Source organism: Pristiophorus japonicus, chromosome 1 (genome assembly GCF_044704955.1).
Source record: "Pristiophorus japonicus isolate sPriJap1 chromosome 1, sPriJap1.hap1, whole genome shotgun sequence".
In the NCBI taxonomy this organism is placed as follows: Eukaryota; Metazoa; Chordata; class Chondrichthyes; family Pristiophoridae; genus Pristiophorus; species Pristiophorus japonicus.
This window is the reverse complement of record NC_091977.1, coordinates 1,692,475-1,713,815: the sequence shown is the minus strand read 5'-3', so window position 1 is coordinate 1,713,815 and position 21,341 is coordinate 1,692,475. Positions and strand designations below refer to the sequence as shown.

The following is a 21,341-nucleotide window of genomic DNA, read 5'->3' as shown; positions in this document are numbered from 1 at the left end:
CACCCCTAAATGTTTTTGAGCTTGATAAGTTCCCATTTTGAGCTGCCCTGTGTTTTATTTATTGAGCCAATATTCTATCTCAGCTCGAACAGACACAGCACCAATGATGTCTGACCCCTGAGCTGAAAGGGAAGAGGAAGCTTGCCTGTCCTGTGCTTTCACAAGAGACTACGTCAGTTACTTTGTGCAGAGTAATGACTGAGACCTCAGAGTGTTGTGTATCGCTGGGAGCTTTGCTGCTCCGTCTCTAGACTCCTTCACTGGTCTCTTCCCACAAGGTAGGCAATCTTACTGCAATCATACTTCTTTTCAAAGGATTGATGTAAATGTGCTTTCAATAACTGATCCCATTTGGGCATTGCTCAAAGACCTTGTCCCTTGTTGATCTTTCACTCTTTCAGGTCACTTCCTCTGTTGCACCCTGTTCCTCTTTAGACTAAACACGGGCATCAAGTGCTTATTTATTTGGTTTGTCTCATTTTTCATAAAGCTCCAAGAAGGAGGTTTCTTACAACTAACTGATGGCCAACTTTTGTCTAAAATTAGGGTCTTAAATCTGAACAAAGCAAATTACGTAGGTATGAGGGGCGAGTGGGCTGAGGTAGATTGGGAAACGACTTTAAAAGATTTGACGGTAGTTAGGCAATGGCAAACATTTAAAGAAATAATTCACAACAAATATAAATTTGCTTAAGGAATAAAATCCCTACGGGAAACGTAGTCCAACCGTGGCTAACAAGGGAAGTTAAAGATAGTATTAGATTAAAGGAAGAGGCTTATAATGTTGCTAAAAGGAGAAGTAAGCCTGAGGGTTGGGAGGATTTTAGAATTCAGTAAAAGTGGACCAAGGAAAAAAAATAACAATTTTAGGCATTGCTCAACCGAGAGCCAATGTAGGTCAGCGAGCACAGGGGGTGATGGGTGAACAGGACTTGGTGCGAGTTAGGACCCGGCCAGTGAGCACAGGGGGTGATGGGTGAACAGGACTTGGTGCGAGTTAGGACCCGGCCAGTGAGCACAGGGGGTGATGGGTGAACAGGACTTGGTGCGAGTTAGGACCCGGTCAGTGAGCACAGTGGGTGATGGGGGAACAGGACTTGGTGCGAGTTAGGACCCGGTCAGTGAGCACAGTGGGTGATGGGGGAACTGGACTTGGTGCGAGTTAGGACATGGTCAGTGAGCACGGGTGGTGATGGGGGAACAGGACTTGGTGCGAGTTAGGACATGGTCAGTGAGCACAGGGGGTGATGGGTGAACAGGACTTGGTGCGAGTTAGGACCCGGTCAGTGAGCACAGGGGGTGATGGGTGAACAGGACTTGGTGCGAGTTAGGACCCGGTCAGTGAGCACAGGGGGTGATGGGTGAACAGGACTTGGTGCGAGTTAGGACCCGGTCAGTGAGCACAGGGGGTGATGGGGGAATAGGACTTGGTGCTAGTTAGGACCCGGTCAGTGAGAACAGGGGGTGATGGGGGAACGGGACTTAAACATAGAAACATAGAAAATAGGTGCAGGAGTCGGCCATTCGGCCTTTCGAACATGCATCACCATTCAATGAGTTCATGGCTGAACATGCAACTTCAGTACCCCATTCATAGAAACATAGAAACATAGAAAATAGGTGCAGGAGCAGGCCATTCGGCCCTTCTAGCCTGCACCGCCATTCAATGAGTTAATGGATAAACATGCAACTTCAGTACCCCATTCCTGCTTTCTCACCATACCCCTTGATCCCCCTAGTAGTAAGGACTACATCTAACTCCTTTTTGAATATATTTAGTGAATTGGCCTCAACAACTTTCTGTGGTAGAGAATTCCACAGGTTCACCACTCTCTGGGTGAAGAAGTTTCTCCTCATCTCGGTCCTTATCCTTAGACTGTGACCTCTGGTTCTGGACTTCCCCAACATTGGGAACATTCTTCCTGCATCTAACCTGTCTAAACCTGTCAGAATTTTAAACGTTTCGATGAGTTTCCCTCTCATTCTTCTGAACGCCAGTGAATACAAGCCCAGTTGATCCAGTCTGTCTTGATATGTCAGTCCCGCCATCCCGGGAATCAATCTGGTGAACCTTCGCTGCACTCCCTCAATAGCAAGAATGTCCTTCCTCAAGTTAGGAGACCAAAACTGTACACAATACTCCAGGTGTGGCTTCACCAAGGCCCTGTACAACTGTAGCAACACCTCCCTGCCCCTGTACTCAAATCCCTTCGCCATGAAGGCCAACAAGCCATTTGCTTTCTTAACCGCCTGCTGTACCTGCATGCTAACCTTCAATGACTGATGTACCATGACACCCAGGTCTCGTTGCACCTCCCCTTTTCCTAATCTGTCACTATTCAGATAATAGTCTGTCTCTCTGTTTTTACCACCAAAGTGGATAACCTCACATTTATCCACATTATACTTCATCTGCCATGCATTTGCCCACTCACCTAACCTATCCAAGTCACTCTGCAGACTCATAGCATCCTCCTCGCAGCTCACACTGCCACCCAACTTAGTGTCATCCTAATTTGGAGATACTACATTTAATCCCCTCATCTAAATCATTAATGTACAATGTAAACAGCTGGGGCCCCAGCACAGAACCTTGCGGTACCCCACTAGTCACTGCCAGCCATTCTGAAAAGTACCCATTTACTCCTACTCTTTGCTTCCTGTCTGACAACTAGTTCGCAATCCATGTCAGCACACTACCCCCAATCCCATGTGCTTTAACTTTGCACATTAATTTCTTGTGTGGGACCTTGTCGAAAGCCTTCTGAAAGTCCAAATACACCACATCAACTGGTTCTCCCTTGTCCACTCTACTGGAAACATCCTCAAAAAATTCCAGAAGATTTGTCAAGCATGATTTCCCTTTCACAAATCCATGCTGACTTGGACCTATCATGTCACCTCTTTCCAAATGCGCTGCTGTGACATCCTTAATAATTGATTCCATCATTTTACCCACTACTGAGGTCAGGCTGACCGGTCTATAATTCCCTGTTTTCTCTCTCCCTCCTTTTTTGAAAAAGTGGGGTTACATTGGTTACAATGCTGACACAGGTCAGTGAGCACAGCGGGTGATGGGTGAACGGGACTTGGTGTGAGTTAGGACACCGGTCAGCGAGCACAGGGGGTGAAAGGTGAGCGGATTCGGTGTGAGTTAGGACACAGGTCAGCACAGTGTGTGATGGGTGAGCGGGACTTGGTGCGAGTTAGGACACAGGTCAGTGAGCACAGGGGGTGATGGGTGAACGGGACTTGGTGCGAGTTAGGACACAGGTCAGTGAGCACATGGGGTGATGGGTGAATGGGTCTTGGTTTGAGTTAGGACACGGGTCAGCACCGGGTGATGGGTGAGTGGGACTTGGTGCGAGTTAGGACACAGGTCAGTGAGCACAGCGGGTGATGGGTGAGCGGGACTTAGTGTGAGTTAGGTCACAGGCAGCGAGCACAGGGGGTGATGGGTGAGCGGGACTTGGTGCGAGGTAGGACATGGGTCAGCGAGCACAGGGGGTGATGGGTGATTGGGACTTGGTGCGAGTTAGGACAGGGGTCAGCGAGCACAGGGGGTGAAAGGTGAGCGGATTCGATGCGAGTTAGGACACGGGTCAGCACAGTGGCTGATAGGTGAGCGAGACTTGGTGCGAGTTAGGACACGGCAGCAGACTTTTGGATGAATTTATGGAGCACAGGACGTGGGAGGCCAGCCAGGAGTGTGTTGAAATAGTCAAGTCTAGAGGTAACAAAGGCATGGATGAGGGCTTCAGCAGTAGATGAGCTGAGGTAGGGGTGGAGTTGGGCGATGTTACGGAGGTGGAAATAGATGGACTCAGTGATAGCACGTTCAACTGTATGAGGGACACCACCACCAGCGCTATTTAAATGTATCATAAAATACTTGCGGGTTAGTTGGTGGATTATTTCTTCTGTAAGTTGCTGAAATTCTATGGTTTGGATGTTTTCCATACTGGTTAAAAGTTTCAATATTCCACATGGAGCAGTCTGTCTGGTGCTGAATTACATTTTGGTAACGTAAAGGCTTGTGCACAAACCAGTTGCTTCCAGGCATAAGTGGCCTAGTAGGGTTTCCTCTTGGCTTTGAGCGTGACTGGGAGAGTGAGCAGAGGCCACGCAGAGCAGTACATCTGCTGGAAGAGGGAGGAGGAGGGAGGAGGAGGGGGGTAAGTGTGCTCAGCAGGAGGCCATATCCACAGAGAGCCTTCAGGGAGGAGGTCTGTTGATGAACAAACTCCTGGAGTGTTGTGATGCCCTGGAAAGTCCTTTGAACATTGGTATCTATGGCCACAATGGCAGCAGTCTGAGGATCCAATGACCACAAGCTGAGATTGCCTGACAACAGTCTGAGGATCCAATGAACACAAGCTGAGATTGCCTGACAACAGCGTGAGGATCCAATGACCACAAGCTGAGATTGCCTGACAACAGTCTGAGGATCCAATGACCACACGCTGAGATTACCTGACAACAGTCTGAGGATCCAATGACCACAAGCTGAGATTGCCTGACAACAGTCTGAGGATCCAATGACCACAAGCTGAGATTGCCTGACAACAGTCTGAGGATCCAATGACCACAAGCTGAGATTGCCTGACAACAGTCTGAGGATCCAATGACCACACGCTGAGATTACCTGACAACAGTCTGAGGATCCAATGACCACACGCTGAGATTACCTGACAACAGTCTGAGGATCCAATGACCATAAGCTGAGATTGCCTGACAACAGTCTGAGGATCCAATGACCACAAGCTGAGATTGCCTGACAACAGTCTGAGCTGCCAATGACCACAAGCTGAGATTACCTGACAACAGTCTGAGGATCCAATGATCACAAGCTGAGATTGCCTGACAACAGTCTGAGGATCAAATGACCACAAGCTGAGATAACCTGACAACAGTCTGAGGATCCAATGATCGCAAGCTGAGATTGTCTGACAACAGTCTGAGGATCCAATGACCACAAGCTGAGATTGCCTGACAACAGTCTGAGGATCCAATGACCACAAGCTGAGATTGCCTGACAACAGTCTGAGCTGCCAATGACCACAAGCTGAGATTGCCTGACAACAGACTGAGGATCCAATGACCACAAGCTGAGATTACCTGACAACAGTCTGAGGATCCAATGACCACAAGCTGAGATTACCTGACAACAGTCTGAGGATCCAATGACCACAAGCTGAGATTGCCTGACAACAGTCTGAGCTGCCAATGACCACAAGCTGAGATTGCCTGACAACAGTCTGAGGATCCAATGACCACAAGCTGAGATTGCCTGACAACAGTCTGAGGATCCAATGACCACAAGCTGAGATTGCCTGACAACAGTCTGAGCCTCCAATGACCACAAGCTGAGATTGCCTGACAACAGTCTGAGGATCCAATGACCACAAGCTGAGATTGCCTGACAACAGTCTGAGGATCCAATGACCACAAGCTGAGATTGCCTGACAACAGTCTGAGGATCCAATGACCACAAGCTGAGATTGCCTGACAACCGTCTGAGCTTCCAATGACCACACGCTGAGATTACCTGACAACAGTCTGAGGATCCAATGACCACAAGCTGAGATTACCTGACAACAGTCTGAGCCTCCAATGACCACAAGCTGAGATTGCCTGACAACAGCGTAAGGATCCAATGACCACAAGCTGAGATTACCTGACAACAGTCTGAGGATCCAATGACCACAAGCTGAGATTGCCTGACAACAGTCTGAGGATCCAATGACCACAAGCTGAGATTACCTGACAACAGTCTGAGGATCCAATGATCACAAGCTGAGATTGCCTGACAACAGTCTGAGCTGCCAATGACCACAAGCTGAGATTGCCTGACAACAGTCTGAGGATCCAATGACCACAAGCTGAGATTGCCTGACAACAGTCTGAGCCTCCAATGACCACAAGCTGAGATTGCCTGACAACAGTCTGAGCCTCCAATGACCACAAGCTGAGATTACCTGACAACAGTCTGAGGATCCAATGACCACAAGCTGAGATTACCTGACAACAGTCTGAGGATCCAATGACCACAAGCTGAGATTGCCTGACAACAGTCTGAGGATCCAATGACCACAAGCTGAGATTGCCTGACAACAGTCTGAGGATCCAATGACCACAAGCTGAGATTACCTGACAACAGTCTGAGGATCCAATGACCACAAGCTGAGATTACCTGACAACAGTCTGAGGATCCAATGACCACAAGCTGAGATTGCCTGACAACAGCGTAAGGATCCAATGACCACAAGCTGAGATTACCTGACAACAGTCTGAGGATCCAATGACCACAAGCTGAGATTGCCTGACAACAGTCTGAGGATCCAATGACCACAAGCTGAGATTACCTGACAACAGTCTGAGGATCCAATGATCACAAGCTGAGATTGCCTGACAACAGTCTGAGCTGCCAATGACCACAAGCTGAGATTGCCTGACAACAGTCTGAGGATCCAATGACCACAAGCTGAGATTGCCTGACAACAGTCTGAGCCTCCAATGACCACAAGCTGAGATTGCCTGACAACAGTCTGAGCCTCCAATGACCACAAGCTGAGATTACCTGACAACAGTCTGAGGATCCAATGACCACAAGCTGAGATTACCTGACAACAGTCTGAGGATCCAATGACCACAAGCTGAGATTGCCTGACAACAGTCTGAGGATCCAATGACCACAAGCTGAGATTGCCTGACAACAGTCTGAGGATCCAATGACCACAAGCTGAGATTACCTGACAACAGTCTGAGGATCCAATGACCACAAGCTGAGATTACCTGACAACAGTCTGAGGATCCAATGACCACAAGCTGAGATTGCCTGACAACAGTCTGAGGATCCAATGACCACAAGCTGAGATTGCCTGACAACAGTCTGAGCTTCCTCTGCAACACTCAGACTTTGGGTGGGTGCTGCTTGTGTTGCAATGGAAGCTGGGACATTGGCCATCAGACGCTGCGTCCTGGTTGGTTCCACAGGTGTGCTGCTGGAGGTAGCCACCCGTTCCATGTTGGAAATGATGGGCTCCAAGCTCTGCACAAAGCCCTGTGCCAAGTTAGTGCCTGAGTTGTCCATGCTCCTTAACATTGAAGGTAGGCTTCTGGCAGGCTTTCCGGTATGTCCACCCAGCAGCCTCTGGTGTAGCCTGGCCCATCGAAGTCATTAGCTGAGTCCTCTGTATCAGAACTAGTGCGTGGCCTCAACCTGCGGCGAGCTGCTACCTGAGCTGTCATTTCCCCCTGCCCTGGCTGCAGCGCACTTGTGCCCAGTGTCTCACCGTGTGCAGATCCCACCTCTTTCCTCTCGCAATTACACACAATGTCAGTATGTGAGCTGGTGGCTGCGACTGTGAAACCCAGTGACGGTGTGTCTTCCTGCTCTGCCTCCACTGTCTGGGCAGCTCGTAGTTCCTGGCTATTTCAAATGAAAAGTGACACGTGAAGGGTTGTGGTGAGGGGCGAGGAGAAAGTAAGAAGTGCTTGTTTACACCATCTGCAGCTCCTCAGTCAGAAGAGATTGTGGGATGGGACAGAGGTGGGATGAGAGAAGGAGGATTAGGAATGTGGATACCCTTATCTTCAATGGTCTCAGCCCCGCTGGTGGCCACGGCCTCAACAATGGCCCTTCCCAAAATGGCCAGCATCGTATCTCCATAGAGGTTCCAACATGCAGGCACGCCTCACCCTCTCCGGTTAGTCCCTGCTTCATCCGGTTCTGCATTACCTTCTCCACCGAGAAAGATGGAAGTGTGTCAGTGAGTATTGTGCAATCTGTCCGGGTGATGTGACTGACATGGTTGAATAGCTGCCTGTGTGTGCAAGCTGTGAGATGTTGGTTGGAGGATTGCAAAAGTGCTAAGTGTGTGAGGGTGAGGTGAAACACATGAATGTTTGGGTTGAGTCCTGATTGATAGAGATGAGAACGCTCTATCACGTTCTCAGGGGTTATTCAATTTAACCCCTACTGCCTTTCAAGAATTCTGTTTGGAAATATTTAAACGGAAGGGTTACTTCCCATTTACAGTTATCTGGGCCTTGACAGTTCAGTGAAGGATGTAAATGTGGTTAATGCGAAACAGTGACACTAAGATAACTATCTACTGCTTTGGGTCTCTCACATGACCAAAGTCAGGACCAATTAAACAAGCCCACCACTATTTCACTATTGTCCGACATTTCAAAGATTCATAAGAAAACATTTTAGCTCGTGTTTCGGAGTTGGTATTCTACGTTTTATTTGTAACACGAAATATAAAAATGATTAGTTTCACCTAACTTTCAGACACAAGACTCTGTATATAAGGTGTCAGCCGTGGCTCAGTGGAACACTCTCACAGATACGTTTGTGCATCTTTAAGGGAAAATTGGATAAATATTTGAAGCGGGGTAAGATTTAGGGCTGTGAGAGTGAGTGGGGCAGTGGGATTAGTTTTTGGATTGTTCGAGCAAAGTGTTGGCACAGACACAACGGGACAACTTCCTCTGATGTAATCTTCAATGTCTCTATAGAAAGGAGTGACGCCATTGAAGAATATAGTGAGCAATTATCTTTGTATCCATCAGAGAGAACCGAATCCTGGAGCGAATCAGTTACTTGTATAGATTCTGCCTGAGATGTAGAGAACAAGAAATGCTGCTGAGAGAATAAGCACAAAGTGGGAGATCTTGTACAAGGAATGGTGTCTCTTCAGCTTCACTCCAACCCAGTTCCACACACGCACACACGTGTATGTGCATGCACACACGCATTAGAGAGAAAGAACTGGTACTTATATACTGTGCTTGAAATCAAGACAGCATTTAACCAAGTGAGGCAGTAAGGAGCCCCTGTAAAACTGGTATCAGTGGGAATGAGCGACGACGATGGTTGTGACAATTTCAAGCCAATCATCTCAACCCTATGACATCGCTGCCCACCATATTGGAAGATTAGGGATCCAGCTTGTGCCCAAAAAATGGGCGCTGCCCCATCGAGTTTCCAGGCCTATGAGTCTCAGCCTCAAGATAGCTTCCAAATCCAGGCTGCTGATTTGATACAACCTCATTTACAAAGAGTTTCATTGGTCACTACAGAGAGCACCAACCTGAGGGAAGGCTGCCAAATAGATCACACAACTGAGGTGCAAAATGTAGCGGTGGTCAGGTGTGATGGAACTAAGTTAACTCTGATTTGGCTCAGTGTTAGTGATAGTCACACCAGGACTTTCCTTTTGCTAACTAGTTCTTTTAACCCCAATCCCGACCAGTAGTTTATGTTTTTACATCAGTTTGTGAGATGGTATCCTGTAATACCTTTTTGCCGGGGTGCATAACGGCCTGGTAAAGGTCTTTCAAATATATTTTATTTATAATTTTTCTCGGGATATGGGCATCGCTGGTACGGCTGGCATTTTTGCCCATCTCTAGTTGCCCTTGAGAAGCTGGTGATGGGCCGCCTTCTTGAACCACTGCAGTCCGTGTGGCAAAGATATTCCTACAATGCCCTTAGGGAGGGAGTTCAAGAATATAGACAGGGTGACATGTGACTTGGAGGGGAACTTGGAGGCGATGGTGTTCCCATGCGTGAGGAAATCATTTGGTAAGCTGTTTTATCTGTTTTATTTTTCTTCACAGTCCGAAGTGTTAAACATATTGAAGAAATGTGCCTCAGTTTTACGTCTGGTGGTTTTCTGGTACAATATATATCTGTATCTATGTGTGTATTTCTTACAGGGAAAGAGAGTGAACCTGTGAAATGAGTCAACGATTTGTCTGCAGCAAAATGCCAGCTGGTTTGATGTTCAGTTTCTGTGTGTTTCTCCTTCCGTCTGTTCTCACACACAGTAAGTGTCTTATTTCCACCAATCACAGTTTTACTGTATCACTGTTTAATGAATTCATTCAGCGGGTATTCAGGAAGTACGTAAGGTCTATGGCCTCAAATTTCCACAATGCTGTTTTTTTGCGTATTGCCAGAGTTACGCCTCAACTCCAAAAAAATAAGTAGCAAGTTTCCCCGTTCTATTGTTTGAAATTGGGGCCACGCAGCCTGCCCTGTATCTTCAGGGGGTGGAGCCTAATGTCTGCACCGAAAAAACAATGCCCCCCTTCTGCGCATGCGTGAAAAAAATGGATGTTTTTGACGTGATTGCTATGGGCGCGCATGTACAGGACAGCTCTCGGTCTGCTTTCGGCCATTTGTAAAGGACCAGTTGGGTGTGAGAACTTTAATTCTCATTGGAAAAATCCGAGCTGCAATACAAGATTTAACGCGGCACAAGGACCTAGAATTCCTTACAGGGTGAAGTGGACGCACTAGTTACTGTGATTGAGGCCAGATGGCACGAGCTGGACACCAGCAGAGGTCACATAAAAGTTTCACCAAAAGAAATGAAGAAACGCTGGAACCAACTTGCAGAAGATTACGGTGCAATGCTGACCACCCCGAGGTCTGGAGGTCGGTGCAGAGAGAAGTGGCAGGACCTTGGTCAAGTAGTCAGTGTAAGGAATATTTTCATTTATTCAATGGAATTGCAATTGTAAATGTGACCAGCTGCATGTCCCACCCAGCAGAAAGACACCCTCCCTCAAAAGTTATGTTTTCATCTTTGCAGAGGAAGCTGGCACACAACAAAAGGGAAAGAACTCGAACAGGAGGAGCCTGGTAAACCTGCACCCACTGACACCCTTGGAAGAGAGGCTCACTGCTTTGATGGTCCTGCCTGGAGAAAAGCAATCACCACGACACAAGCTGGGCCCACACTCGAGGGAGAGGGTAAGTCCTGCAAATTCCACAGTCTGCCTTTGCTAAATGTTAAGTACCGCGCGGGCTAGCCACGCTTCGGTTCATGGGGATGTCTCCATCAGCTACACTTCAGTTGATGCAATGTGCTATCATTCATCGTGGTCCTTCAAATCAGCCTGCTGCCTGCACTGTGTGAGCCTCCTCCTACCACCCACCCTGGCCCCTCCTCTGCTGCTAACCATTTGTGTGTTCTGTTATATTTTGCAAAACTTGAGGCCAACCTTGACGATGCAGAAGATTGAGACGCGGACGAGACAATCCCACCTTCCCGACCAAGAGCATGAGGGTGAGGGGGAGGGGTTGTACTCACTCTGGAGGAGGTGCAGGTGTCCCCCATTGAGGTGCCAACCCTTTTCCTGAGTGGTACGAGTGTTGCTGGGACATTCCATGGGTTCCCACAGTCCGAGGCTGTGGGTCCCAGTGGGATGTAGTGAGCCACACCCAGGGCCCCACTGTCTGAGGCTGTGGGTCCCAGTGGGATGTAGTGAGCCACACCCAGGGCCCCACTGTCCGAGGCTGTGGGTCCCAGTGGGATGTAGTGAGCCACACCCAGGGTCCCACTGTCCGAGGCTGTGGGTCCCAGTGGGATGTAGTGAGCCACACCCAGGGCCCCACTGTCCGAGGCTGTGGGTCCCAGTGGGATGTAGTGAGCCACACCCAGGGTCCCACTGTCCGAGGCTGTGGGTCCCAGTGGGATGTAGTGAGCCACACCCAGGGCCCCACTGTCCGAGGCTGTGGGTCCCAGTGGGATGTAGTGAGCCACACCCAGGGTCCCACTGTCCGAGGCTGTGGGTCCCAGTGGGATGTAGTGAGCCACACCCAGGGCCCCACTGTCCGAGGCTGCGGGTCCCAGTGGGATGTAGTGAGCCACACCCAGGGTGAGGAGGGGAAGGAGAGCTCGACAGCGCTCTCCTCAGGTGCAGGATCTAACAGATGTGGTTCAGATGATGACAATGAGTGCGGAGAGCATTGACCTTACACGATCACTCCTGGACACCAATAGTGGGGTGGGTGATGAGGTATCAGGACTGTCGGGAGAAGTAACAACACTCTCAGTAGAAATGGAAACACTGCGGGAACATGAGGGAGGGAGTTTTGCAGGTGGCTGATACATTGTCGGTGAACATGAGGGAGGGAATGTCACAGGTAGGTGACACACTGTTAGTGAACATGAGGGAGGGAATGTTGCAGGTAGGTGACACACTGTTAGTGAACATGAGGGAGGGAATGTTGCAGGTAGGTGACACACTGTTAGTGAACATGAGGGAGGGAATGTCACAGGTAGGTGACACACTGTTAGTGAACATGAGGGAGGGAATGTTGCAGGTAGTTGACACACTGTTAGTGAACATGAGGGAGGGAATGTCACAGGTAGTTGACACACTGTTAGTGAACATGAGGGAGGAATGTCACAGGTAGGTGACACACTGTTAGTGAACATGAGGGAGGAATGTCACAGGTAGTTGACACACTGTTAGTGAACATGAGGGAGGAATGTCACAGGTAGGTGACACACTGTTAGTGAACATGAGGGAGGGAATGTCACAGGTAGGTGACACACTGTTAGTGAACATGAGGGAGGGAATGTCACAGGTAGGTGACACACTGTTCGTGAACATGAGGGAGGAATGTCACAGGTAGGTGACACACTGTTCGTGAACATGAGGGAGGAATGTCACAGGTAGGTGACACACTGTTAGTGAACATGAGGGAGGCAATGTCACAGGTAGGTGACACACTGATAGTGAACATGAGGGAGGGAATGTCACAGGTAGTTGACACACTGTTAGTGAACATGAGGGAGGCAATGTCACAGGTAGGTGACACACTGATAGTGAACATGAGGGAGGGAATGTCACAGGTAGGTGACACACTGTTAGTGAACATGAGGGAGGAATGTCACAGGTAGTTGACACACTGTTAGTGAACATGAGGGAGGGAATGTCACAGGTAGGTGACACACTGTTAGTGAACATGAGGGAGGGAATGTCACAGGTAGGTGACACACTGTTAGTGAACATGAGGGAGGGAATGTCACAGGTAGGTGACACACTGTTAGTGAACATGAGGGAGGGAATGTCACAGGTAGGTGACACACTGTTAGTGAACATGAGGGAGGGAATGTTGCAGGTAGTTGAAACACTGTTAGTGAACATGAGGGAGGGAATGTTGCAGGTAGGTGAGACGCAGTCGGGGCACATGAGGGAGGGAATGTTGCAGGTAGGTGAGACGCAGTCGGGGCACATGAGGGAGGGAATGTCGGAGTTAGCTGCTGCAATAGGGGAACGCGCTCAGACCCTGCGCCCATTGACAGAATCAGTTGCCACTCCCACTCCAATCCCCAGACCAGCCACTGAAGGGACCCAAGTCGGGCCTTCTACATTACCGCCCCTCCCCACCCCCCCGACCCCCCCATCAAGAAGTGTGCAATATCCGAGATGTTCGAAAGAATAAGCTTGGTACCAACCCAAGAAACGATGCGTGTCACCAACACCAAGTGCAGCGGGCGGTCTGAGAATAAGGTGGAGGAGAGATGGGTGCTGCCTTTCTTTGCTGCTGCTGTTCTTTTTATTATTGCTGTTACTGTTGTCACTGTTCTCAAATTAAACATTTTTGTAAGTTATATAAATTTACAAGTTTAAAAGTTTCCAAATGATCTTTAAGTTTTTAATGATCTTAGAGTTTGAAGTGATCTTAGATTTGTCAGCATTGTGAAAGTTTGAAAGTGATCTGAACTGAAAACTTTAAAGTTTGATCCAAGAATATTTTTATTAAAGGTAAGTACAAACAAATGTTTGTTAAACTTTTGAATAAAATATATTTTAAATTATAACTGAATCATTGCCATTATTTGTTCCATTACTAACACAAGATTTTGAAGTAAACAAGAATCATTGCCATGATTTGTTCCATTAACACAATTCACATTACGGAATAGTTGCTGCTGAGCCCTCGGCAGCAAAGTGTTCATGGATGAGCTGCTGGTGCAAGGCTCGAGCAATCGTTAAAGGGGCACGAAGGCCCGCTCTCCTCCGCCATCGTACTCTGGGTTCAGGTAGTTGCATGGCTTCCTCCTCCTCCTCCTCCTCCTCCTCCTCCTCCTCCTCCTCCTCCTCCTCCTCCTCCTCCTCCTCCTCCTCCTCCTCATCTGCAGCTTCCTCATCATCATCAGCCACTCTCACCTCAGGTGGGTCTTCACTACCAGCTGCTGCTGCCTCATGACTAAGTTATGCAGCATGCAGCACACAACAGTGAACTGACCGATAATCTCAGGGGAGTATAGCAAGTAGCCGCCAGAATGGTCCAGGCATCGGAAACACTGTTTCAAGATGCCAATGGTCCTCTCTATTATGCTGTGCGTCGCAATGTGCGGCATGTTGTATTCCCGGTCAGCTTCCGTCCGGGTTATACACAAGGGCATCATGAGCCAGGTGGCAGGCCGTACCCTTTGTCTCCCAGTAGTCAGCTCTGCCCTTCTGGCTGCTGCTGAAACATGGTAGATATAGCGCTCTTGCATAGGATGAATGCATCATGGGTGCTCCCAGGGTATCTTGCATCAACTGACATGATGCGATTCATGTCGTCACACATGAGTTGCACATTAATGGAGTGGAAGCCTTTTCTGTTCCTGTACAACTCACATTACTCCCAAGATGCACGCAAGGCGATGTGGGTACAATCAATGCCGCCTTGTACCCTTGGGAAGCCAGCAATCCTGGAGAAGCCCACAGCCCTTTCACGCATTGCCTGGGTGGACATGTAGTCATTCCTCCGGGCATATACTGCAGCAGTCACCTGCCGAATGCAGACATGTGTTGCATGTTGAGAAATGGTGCACACATCCCCAGTTGTAGCTGGAAACAATCCAGATGCATAGAATGAAAGTGCAGCTGGAAGCTTCACTTCAACTGACAAAGCAATCCTCCTGACGCTTCTAGGTTGCAGGTCTGCTTTCACTAACTCACAGATCTCAGTTACAACTTTTTTGTGGAAATGCAGCCTTCTGACACAGTCTGCATCACTCAGGTGCAGGTACTAACACCTGTCTCAATATACCCGAGGTGGGTAAGGCCTCCTGCCCATCATCCTACATGTTCTGAGGTTCCTCACACGATGGTGTCTAATCAATTGTCTCCTCCGCAGCACCATCATGCAGCAGGCTTGCACGTAGTATGACATTGTCACTATTGCCCCCATGATTAAATTGTATCTTTGCAAGAAGCTCAAAACGACAGGCAGGACAAGTTTCTTTGTTGTCTCGCTCCCCAAGGTCAATGTCCCAGTATGGACCACACCCAGGTCTGAGCATGTGCAATGGGTTTGCATAGATCGGGAACCTCCCCCCGCTGGATTTATTTGATGCAGAGTGACATAGTGTAAGGGTTCTCATCCCTTCAGTTCAGATTCCACACCCCGCCACCCCCCAGCCCACCCCGCTGGGCTTTTCGAGCCGAGCCCCGAGCCCCTGTGTGCGGGCGAGGGACTGATTCTGCCGGTTGACGCTCCGACCCTCGAGCCCGGTTTGGAGATGTCCGGTGGGGGCGTGGCACTTTAAAAATTATCCAAACTTAAAGAATTGCACGAAAGCTCCATTCTCTGTATCTTCAGTTGGAAAAATGAAGCCCGATGATGTGTATTTATGTGTTCGTGACTCCCTCCAAAACTTCACCGAAACACAACGGTGTTTTTCTGCGTTGATTTTTTGACGTGCGCTGGTTTTTTGTTAAAACCCAGAAGGTTTTTTAGGAGTGGTCACATTCGCTGTCCTCGGAGAAATGGAAGTTGGCCAAACTTGCATAATTGTGTAAAAATGACACAGATATCAGGTTACTATGTCTCAAACAAACCGTAACTAACTGAGTTACGCTGGCACACAATCTTTGGGGAAACTTGGACTTTAAAATTTAGGTCAAAAAAACGGCACAAATCACTGGGGAAAATTGAGACCCATAATTTTCATGTCCCTGCTCCTTTAGAATCAGAGAATCATCGGGGCTGAAATTGGGGAACACCACTCTGTACCGACCCTGGGGAACACCACTGTGTATCGACCCTGGGGAACACCACTCTGTACCGACCCTGGGGAACACCACTGTGTACCGACCCTGGGGAACACCACTGTGTACCGACCCTGGGGAACACCACTGTGTACCAACTCTGGGGAACACCACTGTGTACCGACCCTGGGGAACACCACTGTATACCGACCCTGGGGAACACCACTGTGTACCGACCCTGGGGTACACCACTGTGTACCGACCCTGGGGAACACCACTGTGTACCGACCCTGGGGAACACCACTGTGTACCGACCCTGGGGAACACCACTGTGTACCGACCCTGGGGAACAACACTGTGTACCGTTCCTGGGGAACACCACTGTGTACCGACCCTGGGGAACACCACTGTGTACCGACCCTGGGGAACACCACTGTGTACTGACCCTGGGGTACACCACTGTGTACCGACTCTGGGGAACACCACTGTGTACCGACCCTGGGGAACACCACTGTGTACCATTCCTGGGGAACTACACTGTGTACCAATCCTGGGGAACACCACTGTATACCGACCCTGGGGAACACCACTATGTACCGACCCTGTGGAACACCACTGTGTACCGACACTGGGGAACACCACTGTGTACCGACCCTGGGGAACACCACTGTGTACCGACCCTGGGGAACACCACTGTGTACCATTCCTGGGGAACACCACTGTGTACCATTCCTGGGGAACACCACTGTGTACCATTCCTGGGGAACACCACTGTGTACCGACCCTGGGGAACACCACTGTGTACCTCCCTCCAGTGCGATAAACAACTGTTGAGTTGATCTTCTCGCTGCAGATGGTCAGTAAATGTTTAGGGACCAGTATCGCCCCCCAGAGGTAACAACGGAGGTGCTGAGGAGGCCAATTCCTCGACCTCTGTGTTTAAACTTCACTGTGTATACATTGAGCATCGAACACTTTTATTTTTGGTAACTGTGATGTGAATTGCTATTTAATCTAGAGTCACAGATACTTGGAATTTATCACTTCAGCTAAGTTCATTTATGAACAAGTAAATTTAAAAATGGTTACAATGGGGATTGTACTGTTACCCTTGAGTATCCAATAATATTTGTTTACTGCTGTGCTTAGAGCGAAGGCACCTCATGAATCAAAGGAGAAAGTGCAGTTCTGTGATTGGTAGTGATGGACTATTGACTGAATGATGTGACCATTGTCACAGAGGCCACCTGGAAGTATCGGAATACATTAACCTAAAGTACATTTGTCACTGTCACAGCCACAGTTGACCAGGAGTTGTAACAGTAACATGGGGGTACTGGTGCATGAAACACAAAAGGATAGTAGGTAGGTACAGCAAGTGATCAGGAAGGCCAATGGTATCTTGGCCTTTATTGCAAAGGGGGTGGAATATAAAAGCAGGGAAGTCTTGGTACAGTTATACAGGGTATTGGTGAGGAGGCCACACCTGGAATACTGCGTGCAGTTTTGGTTTCCATATTTTTACGAAAGAATATGCTTGCTTTGGAGGCAGTTCAGAGAAGGTTCACTAGGTTGATTCCGGTGATGAGGGGGTTGACTTATGAGGAAAGGTTGAGTAGGTTGGGCCTCTACTCATTGGAATTCAGAAGAATGAGAGGTGATCTTATCAAAACATATAAGATGATGAGGTGGCTTGACAAGGTGGATGCAGAGAGGATGTTTCCACTGATGGGGGAGACTAGAACTAGGGGGCATGATCTTAGAATAAGGGGCCATCCATTTAAAACTGAGATGAGGAGAAATTTCTTCTCTCAGAGGGTTGTAAATCTGTGGAATTCGCTGCCTCAGAGAGCTGTGGAAGCTGGGACATTGAATAAATTTAAGACAGAGATCGACAGTTTCTTAACCGATAAGGGAATAAGGGGTTATGGGGAGTGGGCGGGGAAGTGGAGCTGAGTCCATGATCGGATCAGCCATGATTTTATTGAATGGCGGAGCAGGCTCGAGGGGCCGTATGGCCTACTCCTGCTCCTATTTCTTATGTTCTTATGTTCATAGTGGTTATGTTACTGGGCCAGTAATCTAGAGGCCTGGACTAATGATCCAGAGGCCAGAGTTCAAATCCCACCACGGCAACTGGGGAATAAAATATTCAGTGAGTTAAAATCTGGAATGAAAAGCTATTATCAGTAATGGTGACCATGAAACTATCTGATTGTTATAATCCCCATCTGGTTCACTAATGCCCTACCCGGTCTGGCCTACATGTGACTCCAGACCCACAGCAATGTGATTGACTTTGAACTGCCCTCTGCGGTTCAGGAAGGCGACTTACCATCAGCTTCTCACGGGCAATTAGGGAGGGCCACTAAAGGGTGACCTTGGCAGTGATGCTCATATCACAAGAATTAATTCAAAAAAACATTTTTACAATTGCTGAAGTACAGAGAAAAGGAATAATCACTGGCCACAATGATCTAACAATACTTTGGGGGAAAGCTTGCCCTGTGCCCTGATTGGGGCAGTAAGTTTCTGGGGCCGGGACTTTGAGCGCCCGGAATTGCCCCACACAGGAAGTGGAACACAATCTCACGCACTGCACTTCCTTTGGGGGTGGGACCCGGAGCACTATTGGGGAACTGAAGGAAGCTCTATGTGGATGCTCCACACAGTGCTGACACACTTCAACGCCTCTCCCCTTGCTCTCTGCAAGGCCTCAGATGTGGTTGACCCTTAACTGCCCTCTGCAATCACATAGCAAGCCACTCAGTTGTAACAAACCGCTACGAAAAACAATAATAAGAATAAAACCGGACGGACCACCTGACATCGACCTTGGCATTGGCTTCGGGCACGATAACGGCCCACCCAGCCCAGCCCACCCGGCAAAGTCCTCCTCACCAATGTCTGGGGACTTGTGGTAAAATTGCGAGAGCTGTCCCACTGACCAGTCAAGCAACAGCCTCACATAGTCATACTCACACAATCATACCTTTCAACCAATGTCCCAGACTCCTCCATCACCATCCCACCGGCAGGACAGACCCACCCGAGGTGGTGGCTCAGTGGTATACAGTGCGGAGGGAGTGGCCCTGGGAGTCCTCAACATTGACTCCGGACCCCATGAGGTCTCATGGCTTCAGGTCAAACATGGACACGGAAACCTCCTGCTGATTCCCACCTACCGCCCTCCCTCAGCTGATGAATCAGTTCTCCTCCATGTTCAACACCACTTGGTAGAAGCACTGAGGGTAGCAAGGGCACAGAATGTACTCTGGGTGGGGGACTTCAATGTCCATCACCAGGAGCGGCTCGGTAGCATCACTACTGACCGAACTGGCCGAGTCCTGAAGGACATAGCTCCCAGACTGGGCCTGCGGCAGGTGATGAGAGAACCAACACGAGAGAGCAACCTACTTGACCTCATCCTCACCAATCTACCTGTCACAGATACATCTGTCCATGACAGCATTGGTAGCAGTAACCACCACACAGTCATTGTGGAGACAAAGTCCCATCTTCACACTGAGGACACCCTCCATCGTGTTGTGTGGAACTACCACCGTACTCAATGGGATAGATTCAGAACAGATCTAGAAGATCAAATCTGGTCATCCCTGAGGTCCTGTGGGCCATCAGCAGCAGCAGAATTGTATTCTACCACAATCTGTAACCTCATGGCCCGACATATCCCTCACTCTACCATTACCATCGAGCCAGGAGACCAACCCTGGTTCAATGAGGAGTGTAGAAACAGCATGCCAGGAGCAGCACCAGGCATACTTGAAAATGAGGTGCCAACCTGGAGAATCTGCAACACAAGACTACATACATGCTACACAGCAGAAGCAGCATGCTATAGACAGAGCTAAGTGATCCCACAATCAACGGATCAGATCAAAGCTCTGCAGTTCTGCCACATCCAGTCATGAATGTAACAACTGGAGGAGGAGTCTCCATGAATATCCCCATCCTCAACGATGGCGGAACCCAGCACGTGAGTGCAAAAGACAAGGCTGAAGCGTTTACAACCATCTTCAGCCAGAAGTGCCGAGAGGGTGATCCATCTTGGCCTCCACCTGAGGTCCCCACCATCACAGAAGCCAGACTTCAGCCAAGTCGATTCACTCCACGTGATACCAAGAAAGGGCTGAGCGCACTGGATACAGCAAAGGCTAAAGGTCCCAACAACATCCTGACTGTTGTGCTGAAGACTTGTGCTCCAGAACTAGCCACGTCTCTCGCCAAGCTGTTCCAGTACAGCTACCACACTGGCATCGACCTGACAATGTGGGAAACTGCCCAGGTAAGTCCTGTCCACAAATGGAGGACAAATCCAATCTGGCCAATTACAGCCCGATCAGACGACTCTCAAGGCTTCTTCGGCAGCAACTCGCAAACCCGCGACCTCTACCACCTCGATAGACAAGTGCAGGAGGCACATGGGAACACCACCACCTCCACGTTCCCCTCCGAGTCACACACCATCCTGACTTGAAATATATCGGCGTTCATTCATCGTCGCTGGATCACAATCCTGGAACTCCCTCCCGAACAGCACTGTGGGAGCACCTTCACCACACGGACTGCAGCGGTTCAAGAAGGCGGCTCACCACCACCTTCTCAAGGGGCAATTAGTGATGGACAATAAATGTCGGGCTTGGCAGTGACGATCACATCCCATGAATACATTTTTTTAAAGATATTTGGAGCCTTTATATCCTGTAACCTGGAATGAACTATTTCCTCTCTTTTTATGTTGATAATTGTCGTAATGCTGTATGTTTTATCACTCTAGTAATGGATACACTGAATGTATAATGGAATTGTTCTGTTTTTCTCTGTAATAGTGACTGCAGTGAAGGTAACATGATCAGTTAAATATACAAATATGACTGTAAATAAATGAACTATATAAATAATTACGAACATTGGATTAAGGAATTGTGATTTGATATCAAAGTGCTGACATTGTTTCTCTTTCCAACAGGAAACACCAATCATATTTATTTTTTAGATGAGAGAGCTGACATTCGATTAAAAGGACCAGACAATCCTGGGGATGGCCCTGTTGTCTGGGAATGGAAAGCACACTCAGGGCAAGTAATGCAGCGGCTGGTTACTTTTCACAAGAGGAGTTCGGGCCAGTGGGACGCACAATGGAATGATCAGACTGGAGATCAGGACTTGTACAGGAAAGTACGGCAGGATTCTGGTACCATCAATCTGATAATTTACAATCCCACATTTAAAATTGCGGGATCATTCATCTTAACTCAAACACAGCCGAGTAATAAAACCCTGAAACTGTACGAACTATTTGGGATCAAAGGTGAGTGGGACAAAGAGCAGAAAAAGGTCAACAAAACGATTCTCGGTAAATAATTTCACATGTAATGATGAGAGATTGCCAGGACCACGTGAGATTGATATCACCCAGTGCAGAGAGCAGCTCTCATTAAACAGGGGAAAGATTTTGTTCGTTGTTTCTCTTGAAATAGTCAACATGAGTAAAAATGTGTTGATAATTTCACCAGAAATAG

The 21,341-nt window shown here is 48.5% G+C and overlaps 1 protein-coding gene across 1 annotated transcript in view; it reads left to right on the top strand.

Annotated features, from left to right (window-relative positions):
- Nucleotides 1–203: 203 nt before the first annotated feature.
- The window catches only part of LOC139261923 (uncharacterized), a 72,179-nt gene continuing 51,041 nt past the window's right edge, over nt 204–21,341 (top strand). Inside the window, exons 1-2 of the mRNA XM_070877102.1 lie at nt 204–278; nt 20,789–21,130. Coding sequence (XP_070733203.1) covers nt 20,905–21,130 — 226 coding nt within the window. The 5' untranslated portion in view covers nt 204–278; nt 20,789–20,904. The remainder of the gene's footprint in view (nt 279–20,788; nt 21,131–21,341) is intronic.